Source organism: Vanellus vanellus, assembly GCF_965231255.1.
Source record: "Vanellus vanellus genome assembly, chromosome: 1".
NCBI lineage: Eukaryota > Metazoa > Chordata > Aves > Charadriiformes > Charadriidae > Vanellus > Vanellus vanellus.
The window spans coordinates 13,824,479-13,845,564 of NC_138905.1; the positions used below are offsets into that span (position 1 = coordinate 13,824,479).

General features: G+C 40.7%; 1 protein-coding gene across 2 annotated transcripts in view; it reads right to left on the bottom strand.

The window, feature by feature from the left end:
- The window catches only part of RSBN1L (round spermatid basic protein 1 like), a 54,561-nt gene extending 33,989 nt beyond the window's left edge, over positions 1-20,572 (bottom strand). The window contains exons 1-2 of one of the 2 annotated variants that reach the window (XM_082489969.1): positions 19,884-20,572; positions 7,564-7,677 (exon numbers count right to left, since the gene is read on the bottom strand). In XM_082489969.1, the coding sequence (XP_082346095.1) occupies positions 7,564-7,677; positions 19,884-20,523 (754 nt within the window). In that variant the 5' untranslated portion in view covers positions 20,524-20,572. The remainder of the gene's footprint in view (positions 1-7,563; positions 7,678-19,883) is intronic. The other variant, XM_082489968.1, reaches the window with a different exon arrangement.
- Between the last annotated feature and the right edge of the window lie 514 nt (positions 20,573-21,086).

Consider the following 21,086-nt stretch of genomic DNA (forward strand, 5'->3'; position numbering starts at 1 on the left):
CCGCAACTAAGGAGAATGAACAAGATCACCTGCCAACAGGTTGAAAAGCTAATAGACCATGTGCTGAAAACAAACATAACTTCAAGGTGCCTCAGTACATAGCCCAGGAAACAAACCAAACAGCAGGAGTACAATTGAGAACTGACAGCTATCTTGTTCTATTTATAGGCTTGAAAGCTTGAATTTAAACATCAGAAGAGTCAAGCCTAAAATATGTCAAATAATCTCACTTCATGTTGTCTCAGCCTTCCTCGAAGTTGAACAGGCACAACCACCCTGAGAAAAGCTATTTGAGATTTTCAGAATGTGACATTTATAGGCATACAAACACAAGATGTGATAGAAGTTGCTACAAGGACATACTTTGACTTCTACTATGTTTAGCTCATTAAGATAACTGTCTGTTACTCACCAGAGCTGCACAGGAAGATCCTAACATGCTTCCTCCTGTACCCTTTCTAACAACTGCACTTACAAAAGCTTCAATGGGACGTTTTAAGATAAGCAGAGATTTATAAAGCAATGAATAAAAAAATATAAAGCTCTAAAATGTCTTTATTTAATTCTTCTACAACAAACAGAAAATACAAAGTCTGCAAACAGTCTTTGGAGTCTGGTCACCTGAGGTACCACATTAAATATATATACATAAAATTATAGATTAACTATTTTATGTATTTTATAAAAGTATCTTAAAAAGCAGCAACCTATTCTTCCTTACCTACTCCTAAGTCTCTACTCACCAAATAAATCAATATCCAAAATAAAAACTGCAACAGAAATCCCACCTAGACTGAAAGCAAGCATCGAAACTTGGCAAGGTGGTGTAACAGCAGATTTCTGTTCAGAATTATAGGTCTGCACATGAGAACAAGAATCTGTAAGAAGAATCATGCAGGACAAAACTTCCAAGTTTCTGGATCTTAAGATATACTATGGGGTTAAAAAGTCCTATTTAATCATCTTATTTCAATAACACTTTCCACTTCAAGCAGCAAAGGCAGCAAACACACTCTACAAGCATTTTTCACCCTGCTATGAAAGAACTTGAAAGACAGTAGAGCAAACCATATAGAACCAGACCTCTTTTCTGAACTGATTATGACAATATTTTAATTAATCTGTACCATGAAAATTAGAACTGAAACCCACTTCACATACACAATACAATTACAGGGCAAATGAAAAATATTTTGTGGGCACCCAGCCTAGCAATTTACCCAAAGACACTTACTAGCAATAAGCTGAAGGTAGAAACACTGTTGTCAAAGGAAGAGCTCCTATTAATGTGACAGCATTGCAATTCTCTCTGAAGTCTTATCTTTGAATTCCTTGTCTTTGAAAAAAGGTAATTAAAAGACTACAATTATTTCCAGTCTTCGCCATAGAGGTTCCAAATAATACATGTGCATGTGCTACACACAGTCTATCATAACTTGAATCCACAGCTTTCAGACCAATATTTCACATCTCTTCCAACCAAAGACAGACAGACAGAAATCTTTTAACCTGCATAGATTTTGCAGGCAGTGGTAAAAGACTTGACTTTCGCTTTTCACTGATGTACCTGAAGTCTCTGCTTCACACTCCAGACCCCCACCTCCAGCAAGATGCACTTCAAAGCTATTACAGTACAGCTCTCCCTCCAGCTGCCACATGCTCCATCCCAAAGCAGCACACGCTGACAGTGTCTCACCCTGCTTGGACAACAGTAGAGACTGCTTGAGTCCAGCATTGTTGGTTCCTTTTAGGTTCTCAAAGATTTGTGTAGCCAACTGAATGCACTAGCTGAACACAAGAAGTAACTTTAGGGGTAGAAATGAATCAGTCATGTAAAGGTATGGGAAGGAACCAAGAGCAAGCAGCAGCAAAGGCATCTCTGGAAAACTTGGGAAAGTGATCCACCAGCTACACAAAAGGTAAGCAAATGATTTAATGCATTCCTTCTGGAAAATGTTTGAGGCCCACATAGAAGAGCTCTGCTCTCAGTGATCTCATCGCACATACCCTACCTATATTTTACATCTGTGTTTCACTCTATACTCCTATATTTTATTGGTAAAAGTTAATAACTTGGTGCATAAGGACCATGAAGCAAAATCAGTATTACAGGCAAATCGGTGTGATGGGTTGTGTGCCCTGCACTCTTACCTCAGTCTTTCCCATCCCCTTAACAGCCCATCACCTAAAATGCACTGCATACAAATCCTTCAACGTTTTCCCTAAAGACATACAAAGACAAAATACAGTGGATAGGAAAAAGTACGCAGTATGACTCAGAGGTAGGCCTCATCTTAAATATACCAATTTTATAATTGCTTCTGTGCAAAACCCATCTATAAAAAATTAAAAGATTCATAAGAACGTGCGGTTAAAATAAGTGTCATTTCTCCCAGAAGAGTTAATAAAAAGCTTTAGAAAACAATTTGTACTTACAGATGTTCATTCTCCCTTCTTCCCTGCGTTTTGGCATTCCATAAATCAAGGCATTTAATCTTGCAGAAACACACACTAAGAATTTCTCCTACTGCATTTTTAGAAATTGCTGTGCTCTGATATAATGAGAAAAATAAGGCTGACTTTTTTTTAAAGAGAAAGCACAAATAGTTTACAAATAAGCCCATTAGTGCTTTTTCTTTTTGCAGAACCTCCAGTAACTCAGCATGTCACATTGCTGTGAATTTTTTTTGTATGAAACTTTCAATTTCTAAAAGCTAACTTTTTCATTATGCAGACTTTTTGAAAAGCAAGTTTAAATCACATATTTCCCAATTTTTTTTAACAATATGCATGTGCCAAAAACCTTTTTTCCAAGAAATGAGCTCTCCCTTCCACATAACAGACTGAGAGAAAAAGGGGCAATTATATATCTTTATTCTACAGAGAATACATCTGCAAGTGCAAAAGGATGACAAAAAAAGCTTTTCATTCTAGATGCATAAGAAAAGCCATCAGGCTTTCTGAAAAAGCCAAATACATTTCCTTTAGCAGCCTCAGGAACTGCAAAAATACCCTTTTTAAGAGTTGCCCTTCTCCAACATGAGCAAGTTTTATCACTGCTTTCAACAGAACGGCAACCCAAGTTTAGGCAGACAAACAGCTTACATCCCTAAGCTTCCTAATATAAGTAAACTCTGCCGCATTCAGTTCAAAGCACAAGAATCAGGCTTATGCACCAAGTCTCCCTCAAAAGTGTGGCCAGCAGAACCAGGAAAGTGACTGTGCCCCTGTACTCAGCACTAGTGAGGCCTCAATTCAAATACTGTGTCCAGTTTTGGTCCCCTCTCTACAAGAAGGACACTGAGGTGCTGGAGTATCTCCAATGAAGAGCAATGAAGCTGGTGAGAGGTCTAGAGAAAAAGTCTTATCAGGAGCGGCTGAGGGAACTGGGGTTGTGTTTAGCCTGGAGAAAAAGAGGTTGAGGGGAGACTTTATCACTCTCTACAGCTACCTGAAAGGAGGTTATAGCGAGGTGGGGGTCAGTCTCTTCTCTGAAGTAACAGGTCATAGGACAACAGGAAATGGCTTCAAGTTGTGCCATGGGGAGGTTTGGGATGGATATTAGGAAAAAATTCTTCACAGACAGGGTTGTCAAGCATTGGAACAGGCTGCCCAGGGAAGTGGTTGAGTCACCATCCCTGGAGGTATTTAAAAGACATGTAGATTAGTGCTGGGGGCACACAGTTTAGGACTTGGCAGTGCTAGGTTAACGGTTGGACTTGATGATCTTAAAGGTCTATTCCAACCAAAAAGATTGTATGATTCCAAGAGCCATTGCTCCCTCAGTACTGACCTCTTCTATAATGAGCCACCTTTTATCTTGGACAGCTAGTTTAACTAGTCAGGTAGACTATTACCTCCACCCCCTCAATGAAAGTAAGTCACAAACAGAAGAAAATTCAAAGACAAAACCCAAAACATTAACAATATTCTCAACCTAAGAAGAAAAGTATTCAGCAGATGGTCAGAGTAACATTTTACAACAAGATACAGATCTAATGCCTAGAAGCAGAAAATAAGCTCTCTTAAGAGACCAGCATTGTAGCCTCTTCACACACACAAAAGCCAACCACAAAACCAAAACCTCAAAGAAACAGAAAGTAGATTAGTTCCAAACCTTTGTTCCTAAGCCCACAAAATGAATTTTGAGCTCAAAATAAAAGGGCTTGGACCTTAACTTTTGTTCCACAGGAACAGAATAAGAGAACAAGTCTTATGAGGAACAGCTGAGGGAACTAGAGTTGTTTAGTTTGGAGAAAAGGAGGCTGAGGGGAGGCCTTATCACTCTCTACAGCTACCTGAAATGAGGTTGTAGAGAGGTGGGGGTCGGTCTCTTCTCCCAAGCAACAAGCCATAGAACAAGAGGAAAAATGGCCTCAAGTTACACCAGGGTAGGTTTAGACTGGATATTAGGAAAAAATTCTTCACAGAAAGGGTTATCAAACATTGGAACAGGCTGCCCAGGGAAGTGGTGGAATCACCATCCCTGGAGGTACTTAAAAGATGGGTAAATGTGGTGCTTAGAAACGTGGTTTAGTTGTGGACTTGGCAGTGTTAGGTTGATGGTTGCACTTGATGATCTTAAAGGTCCCTTCCAATCTAGATGATTCTATGATTCCAAGATATCCTTAGATGAAGTGTTAATAACCTTTGAGAAGGTCACAGAGGCACTGACCGCCGACACATACAAGAAGTTGCATCTTAAAAGCACTTTTGCCTTTGCTCTCTTGCCCTTAGCTCCCAGGATGTAAAGGTAGATCAGCAGAAGGAATTAGGAGATATTATACGAACTTCACAGCACATACAAGCACATCCAGTCAGATTTTGGAAGCCCACAGAAGACATCCAGAGTTGCTGTTCTGAACAGGATACAAATGCAGTGGAGATGATCTATCTGTTCTCAAACTGCTCTCCTGACACACTTCTTCCCCTGAAAGAGGAATCAATTTTGCAGGGTACTGGCAAAGCAAACATAGGCTTTACAAAACACTTCCCACCAACATCTTAAAGAAAACCTAAAACATGATGTTTAACTGATAACATATCAGATCCGTGAAATGAGGATAAGGCACCTAATGCACTTGTAGCATTGTTCTCTGTGAGAATAACCTATCCTGCTACTAAACTAGATCAGAACAGCAGAGGTGTTCTAACACAGCTTCTGTGCATATGCTTTTTTACATTAAATTTAAAATAAAGCACCATTTGAGGCCAAATACCCTCATTAGGTATCGTTTATTAGATCTGTGTAACAAGATTCGCTGTCTTTGCAGCTTCCACTTCATCTGCTGAATGGCAACAGAAATAGGACACAGGGTAAAAAAAAAAAAGAAAGGCTGGTACACAAACAAAACCTGAAGAACCTCACTGTTGAGGCAGTTAAGTGTCGCCTAGTATCTCAACCACCAACTTCCTTTCATGCTTGGCAAAGACAAGCCACATCTGTTCTTTTCACAGGAAGTCAGTCACCGGCTTACACATTCCTCATGGTCTAAGCCGATACGTTGAGATCTGATCAACACAGTTTTTAAGCTTTCATAGTTGCTGATACAGTTACTTGGAGCTGTGCATAGCATATAATACGTGATGTAGCAATTACAAGGTTCCATGCCTCTGACCTCATATGAATGTGTTGAAGATAATGTTTTGTTTTGGGGGTTTCAGTTTTTTGTTTGCAAATGAAATCCAAGTTTGACAAGATAACAGAAAAATATATCAGGAATTTGTTCCTAACTTCAAAAGCAGAGTCTGAAAACAATAGATTAGAAAAAGATATTTGGTCTACTTAAATAAGCAACATCCTCACAGAAAAACTGATGCAGCATGACCTAGATAAGTGAAGAGTAAGGTCGATCAAGAACTGGCTTAACTGCTTGTGCTCAAAGGACTGTGATCAGCAGCACAAAGTCCAGCTGGAACACAGTTGCTACAGGAGTAACTCAGGCATTGATACCTTGTGCCAATACTATCCAACATCTTCATTAACAGCCAGCATCATGGGACAGAGCCCACCCTCAGCAAGTTTGCAGATGATACAAAACTGGAAGGAGTGGTTGATGAATCACAGGGTTGCACTACCAGCGAGGGGGGCCTTGAGAGACTGTAGAAATGGGCCAGCAGAAGTCTCATGAAGTTAGCACTGGGATGTGCAAAGTCCTGCACCTGGGAAGAATAACCCCATGCACCAGCACAGGCTGAGGACCAACTGGCAACACAGAGGAACATCTTCAGCTAGATCAGGTTGCTCAGAGCTCTGTCCAATCTGACCTTGAACATTTCTAGGGATGGGGTATCTACCATGTCTCTGCACAACCTGTTCCAGTGTTTCACCACCCTCATTGTAATAAATTTCTTCCTTACATCTAGTCTGACTCCAGCCTCTTTTAGTTTAAAACCATTACCCCTTTTCCTATTGCAACAGGCCCTACTAGATGCTCTAGTCCTTTCACCATCTTTGGTCATGTGATGGACTCGCTCCAGTAAGTCCATATCCTTCTTGTACTGGGGAGCCCAGAACTGGACACAGTGCTCCAGACGCAGCCTCAGCAGTGCTGAGTAGAGGAGATGGATGACTTCTCTCAACCTGTGGGCAATGCTCTTCCTAATGCAGCCCAGGATATTGTTGGCCTTTTTTTACCATGAAGGTGCACTGCTAGTTGATAGTCAGCTTGTCTGCCAGCACCCCAAGGTCCTTCTCAGCAAAGCTGCTTTCCAGCTGGTCAGCCCGCAGTATGTACCAGCACTTGATGTTATTCTTCCCCAGATACAGTACTATTCTCACATGTGTCCAGCAACAGCACAAGAGATAAAGGGTACATATCGAAATAAAAGAAATTCCTTTTAAACATAAGACAACACTTCTTTTACTGCAAGAGCGGTCAAATACTGATACAGGTTGTTCAGAGAGATGGTGGAGCCTCTACCCTTCGAGACACAGTCTGATAGTCCTGGGCAACCTGCTCTAGTTGACCCTACTTTGAGCAGCAGCGTTGGACTAAGTCCCTTCCAACCTCAACTACTGTACAATTCTCAGATTCAGTAGATGTACAAGCAAGTGTGAGAACATGATCTTTATTACATTCCATTCCAGTACATGAAATTGAAGAAATTAGCCAAAATTAAGACTGCCTGTTACATGTAATTTTTTAGTATTTGACAAAGCTCCTGAATTACAACTTAGTTATTCAGGTTTGTGCATTTAATGTTAGATACAAAATGTGACATGGATTCATTTTTCTTCTCCACACTATATAAAATGACAACCATCGTCAGTAACTGCAGAGAAAAGTACCAAAGATACTACTCCTTGAAGTACTAGTCTTTACTACTACTGTACAAGCAATATTGTGGTAGTAGTTATATTTTTAACCTCCAGTACCTAACAGTTTTATTAAAAATGTAACATTTCTAGTTAAGTTTTAATTTGCAACCCTTTTACCAACTAATCATGGAAAAATGGCATTTAAGTTAAATGCAAAATACAGTATTAAATCTCAGTGTCCAATCCAATTACAGAGATTTTAAAGCACTAGAACAAAGTACCACTATGTAGTTTGAACCTACCTTTCTGCAATAATTTGACCTCTCCATTTTCTTTCTTGATTTCATTCATTATTTTGTGCTTCTTCTTCTCTTTTTGCTTCTTTTCCCTTTCTTTAATTTTGTCTTTGACTTGAGCTGAAATGCAAATATTTTACAATTAAGTAGGAACAGAAAACTAATTGTCACATGCACGTTTCATATTACTCTTATGTAAGCTCTATTAAGAGGATAAAAGGAGGAGTTACAAGGAAATCCCAGTACTTATAATATGAAAAGCTAATATTTATCTGTTGCATTATCCAACATAAGCTTATTTAACTCAGACAAGTTTTATTTCTGTTATGTTGGAACCCTATGCAAAAACTCAGCATGTTAACTGCATACAGTTAATTTTTGCTTACTCTTACTACCCTCCGCTCTTATTTTGCATCTGTACTAGGCTCTTATTTTTTGAAATTCAAGTTACACACATTAGATAATAAATGGGGGGAAAGAGTATGGTCTGTATATTCCTGGGTGCACATATACACTACAAACTTCACATAACTATCTTCACATAGTCTAAACAAAGGCTTTTTCAAGTAGCTTGGCATGAAGACTTAATTTGTCAGCTGCAAAGTCTTCTACATTAAGTTCACAGGCTACACTAATGCATTAATAGCAGCAAGATGTAAATAACAGAAATACATGAAATGCACTGCATTTGCGCTGCAGATATAATACACTAGTGCTTCCCTTGCTTACCTACAATCAGCAACAGTTTACCTCAGCAGTCTCATTATTCATTTACTTTGTCAAGTCACTCCAGGTTTTTAAATAGTTGTCATACAAAAATACTAGACCCAGGGGAATTCATAATTTCAAGGAGTAATCTTTTCAAGATGAGTTTAAATTTACTTTTGAGGCCAAGGATTTAGCGAAGTCAGATTTTACTAGGCTTAAATGCACTGCAGCCAGCACTTTGTGCCTTGTTTCTTGGCCCGAAGCCAAGTACCTGCTCCAAGAGTTTACAGGGCTTTTTAACCTCCACAGGGAAAGAAGAAATCTGATTTCAAGCTTCTACATGTTATCCTTCAGAATGCTTTCTCAATAATACAGCCGAGAAACAATCTCTATGTTTTATTTATGGTACTTGCATTATAAATCCCATGTGGAAGCAAAGAGAAATCCAATTACTTTTCCTCAAGCATTCACATAAAACAGAAGCAGCAGGTACCTTCACTACTAACAAATCAAAATATTCCTCAGAACCAAACCAAAGCAAGCCTTCAATTCTAGAAGGCAATACTGAGTGCCCCATAACCAAACTATTTATGAAGCATTTTCATAGTTAAACAAGAGGTGCAAAGGGTTGACAGGAATCCACATAAATGAACGCTATAACCGTGGCTCCACAGCATTCATATCTTTCCTTTTAGGAGTCTTCTAGTAAGGCTACAGAACTTGAACCCTAGCAGTTGTTAGGATGAAGAACGTATTTTGGGAAGACCCTAAGAAAGAAAATAAAAAACAAAAGAGGTGGTGACTGAGATAAGTCTGTTGTCTATCCACAGATCAAGATAAGCAGTGGGGAGAGAACAGAAACTATGCTGGCACAAAAATAATAAGGAATAAGGCAGCTGTGCTTAAAACTGTCTGGAAGTCTTCATTCTAAGCAACTGAAACAATCACATCCAGGAACAGCCTTCTAATGGTTCAATGAGAAGGGATGACAAAGCAGATTCATCTGTATAGCAGACCATGGAATCCAAACAAGTTTTCCTAAACAACACAAACCTGTGCTTCCTCCCCAGCCTGCTTCTCCCCTAAAAGAAACCCCCAAATTGTAAGTCCCCTGCACTTAAGTGTGTGAAGTAGGACATAAATTATACAACAGGATTTTAAGCAACACTGAAAGCAGACACTCACTCAGCAAGCATGCAGTAACACCAGGTTTGATTTGTAACCTGCACTGAATGCTTAACTGAGCCAGGATTTTAATTATCATGGGAAGACTTAGCTTTTATCTCAACATTTGCATACTGTTAAGAGGCACAAGACTTCTGCTATCACTTACTAATCAAAGAAAGATTGAAGAGCATATACAAATGCTGAGCCTTGCTGAAAGAGGACAAGAGAAAGACTGAAAGAATCCTTTATTGCAGGCTCATGAAGAGCATCACAGGCCAATGAAGCAACACATAAGTAAGGGCAGAGAACAAGCTGAAACCTTTCAAAGAGCCTCTAGTTTATTTTCACATCTAGAATGCAATTAGTAGAGTCAATTGTGAGACTGCCAGACAAAAGAAACAATGGAAGTGTCCTGTCACCTCCTTCAGCAACAGCCACAAGTAAATCACACCTGAAGCAATTGCAAATGCAATGCAAATGCAGCTGGGGAAGGTTTGAAATAAATTAAACTTAACTATTTCCCTTTTAGAAATCACAGTACGATGACAAAACCAGTGTGTAGCCTGAGGCAAGTAAAGAACAGTTGAGAATCCCAATTTAAATGTACAAGTTCAAGTTTCCTCTCTCAAAGACCATAGAATAGATAAGCAATAGAGGTAGAGTTCTCCTTAAAAAAGCATAAACAAATACTGAAATAAAGACAAGGATTTTTTTATTATATTATGTTTTAAGTCAAAATAAGAGTCATCCCATGTATTAACACTTCGTCTTAATTCTCAGTTCAAACGCCTTCAGTTTATGAGTAAAAATAAGTATGTTCTAGTCTGTCTGGCAGAACTCAAACACAACTTTCAACCAAAATTCTGCAGATTATTGTCCTAAGTTATAGATATTCCATTTCACAGCTTTCAATGGGATGCAGAGATAAAAAGCAACCAAATTATTTTAAGATTGAATTTACCACAAAATCTATTGTAACTTAGCTATGTTGGTTCTGCAACATCAGCAAATTAAGAAGCATCCAATAATCATTATAATCAATAAATTAATCAAAATATGTCTATGGCACATAGCTAACAAGGAAGGGCAAATGCAATTCTCCAAGTACAGTCTCCATATTAACTGCTGCCACCATACATATGATGCCACCACATAAAATTGATACAGTTCAATACAGGCTAGAGCTCTTTGGGACTTTCCAAAATGCCACAGACCAGCATCTCCGAGTGTCTTCTTCAATATAAGGTAACAATCCCCTCTAGCCATAGATCATTTCAGTCCAAATCTCACTTTGTCAACCAAGAAACATGAAAATTCTTCACAAAAATCCTGCTTTATGACAAATGCCTCTAACATTAAGCAATTTGCAATCTGCACATCACAGAATAAACAACCAGTAAGTGATCCTGGCACAGGAAAACAAGACAAAACTTGTTCTATTGAACAAGTTAAGAAAACTTGGAAGGCTCTTAGAAAAAGTGACGGCTACCACTGCTCCAAAATGTTAAGTCTCTACTTCATTTGTAGGGCAACAGCATCTCAAAGTAGTAAAAGGTAGACAGATGTTTATACTAATCTGTCCATGTCCACAGAATATTCTGCAATTAGCTTTCACTAATACTACTAACAAATTTAAAAGGAAAAAAAAAAAAAAAAAAAAAAAGGCTTGAGCTGCAATAGGGAACAGAATGAAATAAGTCCTCAGGGAAATAATGTAACCCAAATGGTCAGGACAAGAGAACATCATGTACCAAAAGCTATTAGCTCCGTATGTCACAGCATTGCAACTGCCACTGGAATAGTTTCAATTTTCACAATGATGAAAAACTGAAGCTTCAGAAAATCAATTAATAAATTTAAGTTTCATATGCTAATGAGAAGACAATTTGAGTTCAAAGTCAGGTGAAGGAGCAATTTGACTCAAACAAGGAAGACAAGTTTCAATAAAAAGGTCTTCGCTCTAAAAAACCAACATATATAGATGTACCAGTGACTAGAAGCTAAAGTTTGACATCCCTAGTCCATAAATGATCATATTACAGTTGTTGGGTTTTTTTGTAAACAAAGGCACAAGTTCATCACAGGAACAACTTACCAAACAGTTGTGGTCCATTATTGGAACTTTTTCCACAAGCGTGTGGGTATTTTGCTTTGGTGTCTGTCTGTTTGTTTGGTGGTAGGTTGGAGGGGGATTTTTAAAAAAGCTCTAGTCTAAACAAAAGGTTAATGAAAAAAGGAATAGACACAGCATGTGTTCTGTGGGAAATCACAAAAACATTTATAATAACCCTTTCAAAATTCATCAACATTACACAATATTTGTAAGTAAAGACACCTAAGCATATTTACATTTCAATAACTATCTTTCCATTTTAGCAGATATTAAGAGATACCATACCAGCAATATAAATTTCAGTTTTATTTAAGCTGAGTTATTTGCTCTCTCTCTTTTAACAAAGTTGATCTGGTAAGGGATAACCAAAAGATTAGTCAGGTAATGAATATTGGGATTTGTCTAACATTTCATCTGTTTGTTGGGGTTGTTTTTTTTTTTTTGCAGGCAATTTTTTATTGTTGTTATTATTATTACTGGATCAAAACAGACATAAAAAAAATCCTGTTATGCCTGCTCTATTTTGAAAAGGGAGAAACCACCAAATCTTAAAAGCTGGTATCCCAATTCTTCCGGTGGGAGAACAAGTCAATCGTGATGCCATGAATCACATCTCAAGTGACAGAAAAGATACTTAATAGCCATATAAGACACCAACAAACGAATGAAACAAGTCTCTTGGAAAATACCAGTTCCTCTACTACAGATTTAAATTAACACTTTCTGTTTTATCAGTACATCACTCATACCAAAATCTTTTATCTTCAAGTTATCCAAAACCCTAAGAAATGCACTAGCTCTCAACTTGGCCAGAACACAGCTGGATGACTGATGTCTCCATTTCCACTCACTATATTGTGCTGAGACAGCCAATAGCTATTTCTTCTTGGTCCAAGGCTTACTACTGCCACAATAGCTTCCTTGTGACATTCAACACTCAAAGAAGTCAGTGGTCCTCAAAACATTATCTTATTGTTTATTTGATGAATTTTAGGGACTAGCTCCAAAGAGCAGATGGTATATCCAGGTGTCTCCACATTAATCTGTATTTTCCACTGTTTTGTTTGTTTTGGGTTTTTTTTTGTTTGTTTGTTTTGTTTTTAACAACCACATTAGGGACAACTATAACCAAAATATAGTCATTATTACATCCATATTTTTCATGCATATAAACATTATTGTAGCATAGTAACCTCTAGAGTCTTCCACATCATTGCTCATTGTACTATGTGCTCTTCCTGCATACACACAGACTTCCTATTCCTTTACATACCTCTTAATACACTAAAACTAAAAGCCAAAGTTGACGTAATTTGTATCCCAGGGTAAATATGGAACAACCCTGTATCTTTTCATGAAGTTTTTCCCCTATCAAAATGCATTTTTGTTTTATATGATTTGACAGAGAAATACACTGCTCAGGAAATAACTCCTTGCAGACTAAACAGAGTTTGTAAATACTCCTTACTAGTTTAAAAAAAAAAAAATAAATAAAAACAAATTCCAAGGACAGTAAGAATTAGCTATCGAAGGTCCAAGTAAGAGTTAGGCTCACTCCTTAGCTTTCAAGCTCTACTTCCTGAAGAAGTCTCTATTATTATAGATTTATTTTTTACTCTATTAAATAAGGCAATGCCACATGTATAGTTTTTAAAATACTGAGTTCTATAGGAATAAGTATCCCTGTTCAGAGGAAACAACACCCAAGGAATGAAGAGATTTCTAGATGTCTCATTCAAATTCACAATATGAGCATCACCACGAAGTCCATATTCTATGGTTTTACTGTCATAGCAACGGGACACTGATGAATAAAATGCAGCAACAGCAGCGTATTAAAAAAAAAAAAAAAGTGCTATACAGAGACAGGAAGAATATCATTGTGAAGAAGTGTTCCACCTCACCCTCCTAAATAGCATCTGAAGAGTGTTCTCAATTTACAGTGACTCCCCATGATTACCTGAATTATTTCAGAGTGATAAACATACTTCCTCCTCAAACCCAAAAGCTTCTCCTTTTTCTGGATGTTGGGTTAAATACATAAATAAAAGCAATGGAGTTTTTATAAGGTAAAAAGTCTAAGGTAAACAGGCATTTACAACTGAAGGCTATAGGAAAAGTTTTCCGTTTCCTAAATAGGTAGATACTTTCTCGTAATGATTGAAGTGATTTCAGAAGTAGTAAATAAAAACACAAATTCATAGATCACGCCATTCAGATTCCATAAATTTAACCAGATCTTTTCCTCTATTGCAAGCTTTCTACAGACAAAAAGGTAAATCAAGTGCATAGACAATGAGTCAAGTGGGCAATGCTCTGTAGTGGATTATGTGCAACATGGTCACTGCCACACTGTGACATTTGCATCTTGAAGCAGATGCAGAAGCACAAACAAGTGTATTTCAGCACTGAAAGAGGCGAGCTTTACAACCTTGCCAGATGCCAAAAGCTGCAGCTGCTTTGCATCAGTTTTCCAGATGGCAACCCACATTAGCAGTCAGTCATAGATTATGTTCAAAGTATTCTTGCCTCCCTCTCTCCTCTCTGATTTAAGGGCTGTCAGTGCACATCAGGCAAAATATTTACAAAGTACTGCTAATGGACACCATCAATACCGTTAACACCAACAGTATTGTAACCAAAGGAAAGGGGGAGGAGGAGGGGAGTACAGGAACATCAGTCACCATTCCTTCCACCAGCACTCTCCTCCCTTTATACAAATACTCATCAAAATAAAACTTCAAGAAACCATATTTATCTTGTTATGCAGATAAATGAAGTACGTTTAACACCACTCTGTTAACGGTTTTGACACCTGCACTTTTATTAAGTCATACAAGGTACACTGGAGAGAGCAGGCTTCCTGACTTACTGAACGTGAAAAAACCCACACAGTATTTCTGACACACACACCCCTCCAAAACAAAAAAACAACACAAACCAAACCTTAAGAGATTTCTCATTCCGATAACCAGGAATATTTGGCTGGCATCGCTTTTGGTAATTAAAGTTTAAAATCTAAGATCTGACTAAAGAAATCCCCTTACCAGGCAAGGACATTTCCCCAGGACCTCCAGTGAACAGGAAGGAAGACAGATCCCTTTCAGAATCAGAACACTTCCAAGAAATTTAAATCTTATCTTCACAATTCCTCTAATCTTCGCACTTCTAAAGGAGACCTTCTACATGCAGAACTGAACAAGCCAAGTTTAAACTCAAGTACTGGAGAGTTGCATCAGAAATCGGTAGTGGAGAACATGACAGCTGCAAACAAGGCCTCTACAAGAGGTTTCAGATCTGACGTTTCAGCCTCCTGATCTTGTTTCAACTATGAAAAATTATTTAATATTCTAAAACCAGAACAAGTTTCTGCTGTGTAAATCACACCCAGAGCCAGACTCTGGGGTACAGGGAAAGGGTGTGTTTGCTCTCCAGCTTAGAAAATGAAAGATTTCGTTCTCTCTAGTAAAGCTTCATGGTTATTTCACAGAAATGAAGAGGGGACAGCGTCTCTCAGGAGAAAAATACACTCCTCCAAGTTCATTTCAACATTGGATGCTTACATTAATGTCACTATCAGCTCTCAAAACTGAACTGCACATAAATGTCCAACATCCGAAGAAATCTGAGAAGTCCTTCTTCCTCTTGTATATCACAATTAACCCCCTGAACACTTTCTAGATGTTGCTGATTAAAGTGGCATATCTAAATCAAAATATATTAAAGAATTCAGAAAAGAGTGATAAAGAGGCCTTACAAGCAGGAAACAACTGCTGAATTTAAGGAGTTTGGCAGGGGGGAGGGGAAAGTGAGTCAAGCCACACATTACAAAAAAAAAGCAAAGGAAATAAAAGTAAGCAAATGAAGGAAATGTTTAGCAGAAGAAAAAAAAGACAAACTAGCAAGATGCACCTAAAGAGGAAAAGATCAAAAAACTTTCTCTAACCTACTTCGGTAAGTCAGACTACAAAATGAACTTCCCACCAAATGCAAACCAAAGTTAACAAGCCCAAAAAGTGCAATTTCTTGAAAGCTTAAAATCCGTAAGTGTCATGCAACCCAAACCAACAGAGTTATTAGAAGAATCACCGGTAAATGCCCACCTGAAATTCAATCTAAGAAAGGAAAAAAAAAAAAAAAAAAAGACTAGAAAAGCTACAGTATGATGTTCAGCTTTCTTGTTCATACAGGGAACCCCCATCTGCAAGTTAAAAATACCTGTCTCATTTTGTAATTGCTTGCACACTAAGGTAATCTTATCAGCAAGTGGATCACTGAAGAAAAATGGAGGGAAAGGGAAATTGTACACAGAAATGGCAAGAAAAACAGAAAAGACGGTTCACGTATCTGGATCACACCTTACAGCAAGTCTATGGACCAAAACAAAAAAAATTTGTGCAGGTGTCACCTGATGAAGTGGGGAGTGGCTGAGCTGAGCTTTGCACTGTTAAGAAAACAATTTCAACTATGAACTGCTAGAGCAGAGTATCAGTTAAATGACTAACTGAATCAGGATAGTCATAAACTGGAACAGCAATCACTTCCGTTAGATTCACACCATGTTTTATAACAAAAATAGTTACACAACTTTTAATTCCACTATCAGAATGTACTTGACAAGTGAAATTTAAGCTTATTTTAAACAGCCTAAAACTTGTATCTGCAGGATGAATCATGCATATCACAAAATGGACTTCCAGGTTCTCTGCATGCTAGATCATCTCAAAAGGGTTCACTGAACTCCATTCATTTAACTGAAACACAAGCTCTAAGGCCTGATTATGACTCTGCAAGTTAAAGGCATTCCAAATGAATTAAAAGATCAGACAAACCAGCAAATGAAGACTTGTTCAAGGAAGAAAATACAAAAATTTTAAAGAGCTTTAAACACATCATCCATCTTGGCTATGACCAAGCTTAACGTCTTCCTATCACGTAGGAAAGAAAGGTGCCTCAAAACCAGGCTCTCTTATCTAGTAAACACTATTGCAAGCAATGGACAAGCATCAGCTCCTAAAATCAGCTTTTTTGAATGGTAGGTGAAAAAACTTCTCCCAATTTCCCCCTCAGTGTCAATATCCCTTATCATAATCACAATAATTAAACTAGAATTAGGAAAATGCTATTGATACTACTCAAAGCTCTATGATGACAGTTTTTCAAGCCCTCATGTTTATTCACTCTGCATTACTGTGCGCCCTGATTCCCTGTATTATCTTGTCTATACCACAATCCCATGAGACAAATCTTGCCATTCCTCCCCCAATCTCCCTAGCTTCATCCCTCATTTTCTCCAATACTAAGGTCTGTGCAGACCCACCCTCCCTCTCTCTCACCAGGGTAAACCTTTTTCTCTGTCATAACAGTTATACGTAGCAGAGTATAACGTAGCACCCAGCTCCTCAATTAGAAACGCGACTCCTCCCAATTCATAAACACTGGCACCCTTATCAGTAAAAGGTTCGACTGGGAATTCCACTCCATCCTGTGCACCCACATGAAGAGGAGAACAGAATTTTTCCATCTTCAGAGCCTCAAAACGATGAAGAAAAATCTCTTATCAAAAGATGCTTATCTTTTGATAATTTTGTCTCTTTTAGAGACTTATGCACCTCTAGCCTCCTCATCTGCACAATTTTCTTTCTGGCAGGTACAACACCGATATGTGGATCAGTTCTGAATGCCATGAGAGAAAAAACAATCAATACTGTCAATTCCACGTTGCTGCTCATTTTGCATAGCAGCAAAAGCAAAAAGGTTGTCCAACTGCAGACGCCAGGAAAAAGAGACTGCACTTGCCTGCATTAGGCTGATTTTTAGAAAGTGTTACCAGCTGTACATATGACAGCTTCTACGAACACATCTCATCACACCTTAAGGGGCACATTTTATTCCTACTTTCCCCCTACATATTCTGTGTGTGCAAGCCACTCAGTTTTTATCCTCTAAATTTGCCCTGATGTCAAATCTGTAGGATGCCTAATTTTTTCACTCTCCTTCTATGCTACCCTTCCTCTAACCTTCCTTGCCTTTCCTACAGTACCTACGTATACGTCTTTTGCCCCAAAACAAGATCAGTCACCACCCTCTCACACAGCTTTTGCACGCATTTTCCTCCCTCGTTCGTGTTAGTATGTCAGATTCACTCATTCCACATTCACTGCTGCAACCAGAGTCCCTACGGTATCTTCTAGTCTATGCCATAGTCCCAGCAACCCCAATACACAAGTTCTGCCTATTCCACCCTCCCACCCTAATATATCATTCTTAGTTTTCCTCTGTGCTTAGGAACCTGCATGCCCCCCCAGTCATTCTTTTCTCTGTGCATCAGAAGTTAATTTCTCCTTTCCTCTCTGAAAAGTAAATTATTCACAGGATTAACAGTACAAACCTGTTCTTTAATCCACAGTCAAATACCGAATCACTTTAAGAAGGCTGGCTGCTCTCATGAGAAGACTTAGTGCATCCCTCACTTTCTTACAGCCTTCTCTGTAAAAATATATAGTCTAATGAATATAAAGTTTTTCATTTATATAGGAAAATAATACCACAAAATTTTAGCTATAGAAACCACTTCCTCTAAACAGAAATGTGGAGACTCAGATGCCACATAGGCATCATTTGCCTCGGAAAATGTTATTTGCTGCCTGTACTTAGGCTTTCAAGAAATAAATGAAAGGTAAAAAGATCTGTTCTGAGCAAAGAGCAACTAAAAAGTCAAGTACTTGTGCCTGTCAGTATATTAGTTCTGAGAAAATATCCTTTCTAGATACAAGATGCAGAACCTCCCCTTTTAGGATATATCACTGCTTCCAGGAGGGTACAATTAACAATTATTCAGTTGACACCATCAGTGTCATCGTTTTTTTTTTTTTTTTTTTTTTTTACAAATGTACAAAAAAAATCTCATCCTGTTATTGTAATATTATTAACATGATTGTGTAACATTGGTAGGACACTATGACAATCTGAGTGAATATGGTTATTAATTCCACTTGTACACCAGCAATCAAGATCCCAAGAACAAAATGATACGTGCAACATGCTGACCAAAAAGAACAAGTAATTAAAAAAGTACTCCAAGGTAAGTGAATCAGAGACTAAAATACTAGTAGAAATTAGTGGAAAATGCAGTAAGGCAGCCAGACAATGTAATCAATAGACAAAAAGGCATAATGATATTAATAACTGCTCTTTACAAGCTTGGCTCATCCTGTAAGTAACCTAAGCCTACATAACAGCTAAAATTTATCTTTCCTTTGAAAGAAGGGAAACTTGCTTAAACCAGGTAATGGAGCGCACGTTTCAAGTTCTTTGTATTTCAATGTAAATGCAAAAGCATCAACATCTGGTTTAAGGTCACTGGAGACTGGGAAAGCATACACTGGAAAAAGCATATATTCTTGTATTGTCTTCATATGCATTATCTTTTATTTCCTAAGCACTTACTGTTGATCGCAGTCAGCAAGAATCTAATCAAAATCTAGCCTAATATCTTGTCTTACCTGGTATGGCCATTTTTGTCCAGCCCCACTAATAAACTAACCCAGCACTCCTCCCTTTCCCCCAAAGGCCTTGAGCATTTCTTGGAAGATTTTAGCAAATACAAAAAAAAAAAAAAAAAAAGAAGCAGCAACTAAATGAGATTTCAAAAGTCTAAGTATCTAAATTTTAACTGCGTGCTCTCTAGTACTTCATGACTTACCCTGTAAAAATTAATAGCCTAATAAACGAGATCATTCGGGATTTAGTTTTAAAATTCCGGGTTTTTTTTGTAACATGTGGTCTTCTCCGATTTCCCCACCCACGGCAATCACAGAAATTCAGTTTTGTTCGCAGATCTCCAATAAATTACTAGGCACCCTTATTTCCCTAATAGGTAAGAAAACCTCAGGCCTCTGGCAGCTTCTGGCTGACGCCATCGCTAATTCCACACCCCCTTTTTTGACAGGATTGACGGCAGGCTAAGCCGCCGCTGCCTTCTCCACAAACTCGCACTAGACCGGCGGTCTCCCAGCGGGGTCCGCCGCGCAGCGCACAGGCTGGGCCCTCCCCGGCTGCGCGGTCGGACGGTCGGGTCGGGACCCCGTGAAGCCACACTGCCCCGGGGCCCGCGTGCTGAGGCGGGGCGGGGGCAGGCAGCCATTCTAACGGCTCGACCCGAGCATCACAACCATTTCCTGCTCCCTCACGGCAGCTCCGGGCACCTTCACGTACAGCACCGTGCCTAGCCCGGGGTTGCTGTCCCTTCCAGATCTCCCCCAGCCTTCACCATGCCTCCTCCCAGCCCCTCGGCCCGCGATCCCCCTCCACCTCAGCCACCGCGCCCGCCCCTCACCTTTCGGCAACAGCAGCTTCACCTCTCCGTTCTCCTCCCGGCCCGCCGCGCTCAGGCCCCCGCCGCCATCTCCCACCGCCGCCACCACAGGCAGGGCCCCGTGCTTCTTCCTCTCCTTATCCCGCTTTTCCTTGGGCCTCTTCGGCTTGGCGCTGCCGCCGCCAGCGCCGGCCGCCCCGCCGCTACCGCAGCCTCCCGCCTCGACGGCCAGAGCCAGGCGGTGCCGGTGGTGGCGGTGCTGGTGCTGCTGGTAGGAAGAGGAGGGGGAGGCGGACGACGGCAGCAAAACGGCGGGCGACAGCAGCTTCCGGGGCAGTTGAGAAGGGAAAGCGAAGCCCCCCGCACCGCCGGAGGAGCCAGAAGGGAGGGCTGGGAAGCCCCACGCCGCGGGGTTGCTGTAGCTCGGTACCACCGCTGGCAGCGACAGCGACTGCTTGCCGCTCCCGCCGTTACCGCCACCACCGCCCCCTTCACCGTTGACGCGCTTAGTGCCCTTCAGGCTCCTCTCGTCGGCTCCCTTCATCTTCTTGGCGGCTGGCTGGGACCCACGGGAAACCTTCGCGTCCGGGGCCGGCCTGGCGCCGAACGGCTCCTGCTCGGGCGACGCCGCGCCACGAACAGGGCTCGGCGGCTCCGCCATTTTGGGCTCCTGCTTCTATTTACTCTCGGCTCGCCTCAACCGACAGAACCGGGACGGGCGGAGGGGGCGCCCCCGTCTCGTCCAATGGGGAGGGGAGGCGCCGGAGAGACAGCGAGATCGACCAATCGTAGGGCAAAGAGGGAGGGGGCGGGCTCTCAGTGGATTGGGGGCGGTGAGCTCGGCTGAGTGCGCAGCCGGAGAGTGGGGGCGAGGGGAGGGGATGCTCTTGTCAGGGCGAGCGCAGCTGCGCGCGGACGGGGACGGGGACGGGGACGGGGACGGGGACGGGGACGGGGACGGGGACGGGGACGGGGACGGGGACGGGGACGGGGACGGCGGCGCTTGGCTGGGCGCCGGTCCCCATCCGTAGGCGGGTGTGGCGGGGAGCGTCCCTCGCTCTCCGCCAGGCGGGGGCAGAGCAGGCAGCCGCCCCGAGCGATGGTGGGCGAGGCCGGGCCGGGCCGCGGCAGCCGGAGGGGGAGGCCCGGGCCTGAGGGGCCGCGTCCCGGGAGCCGGGTGGTCGGGCTGTGGCGGGTACTGGAGGCGCTAGCGAGCCGGGAGCT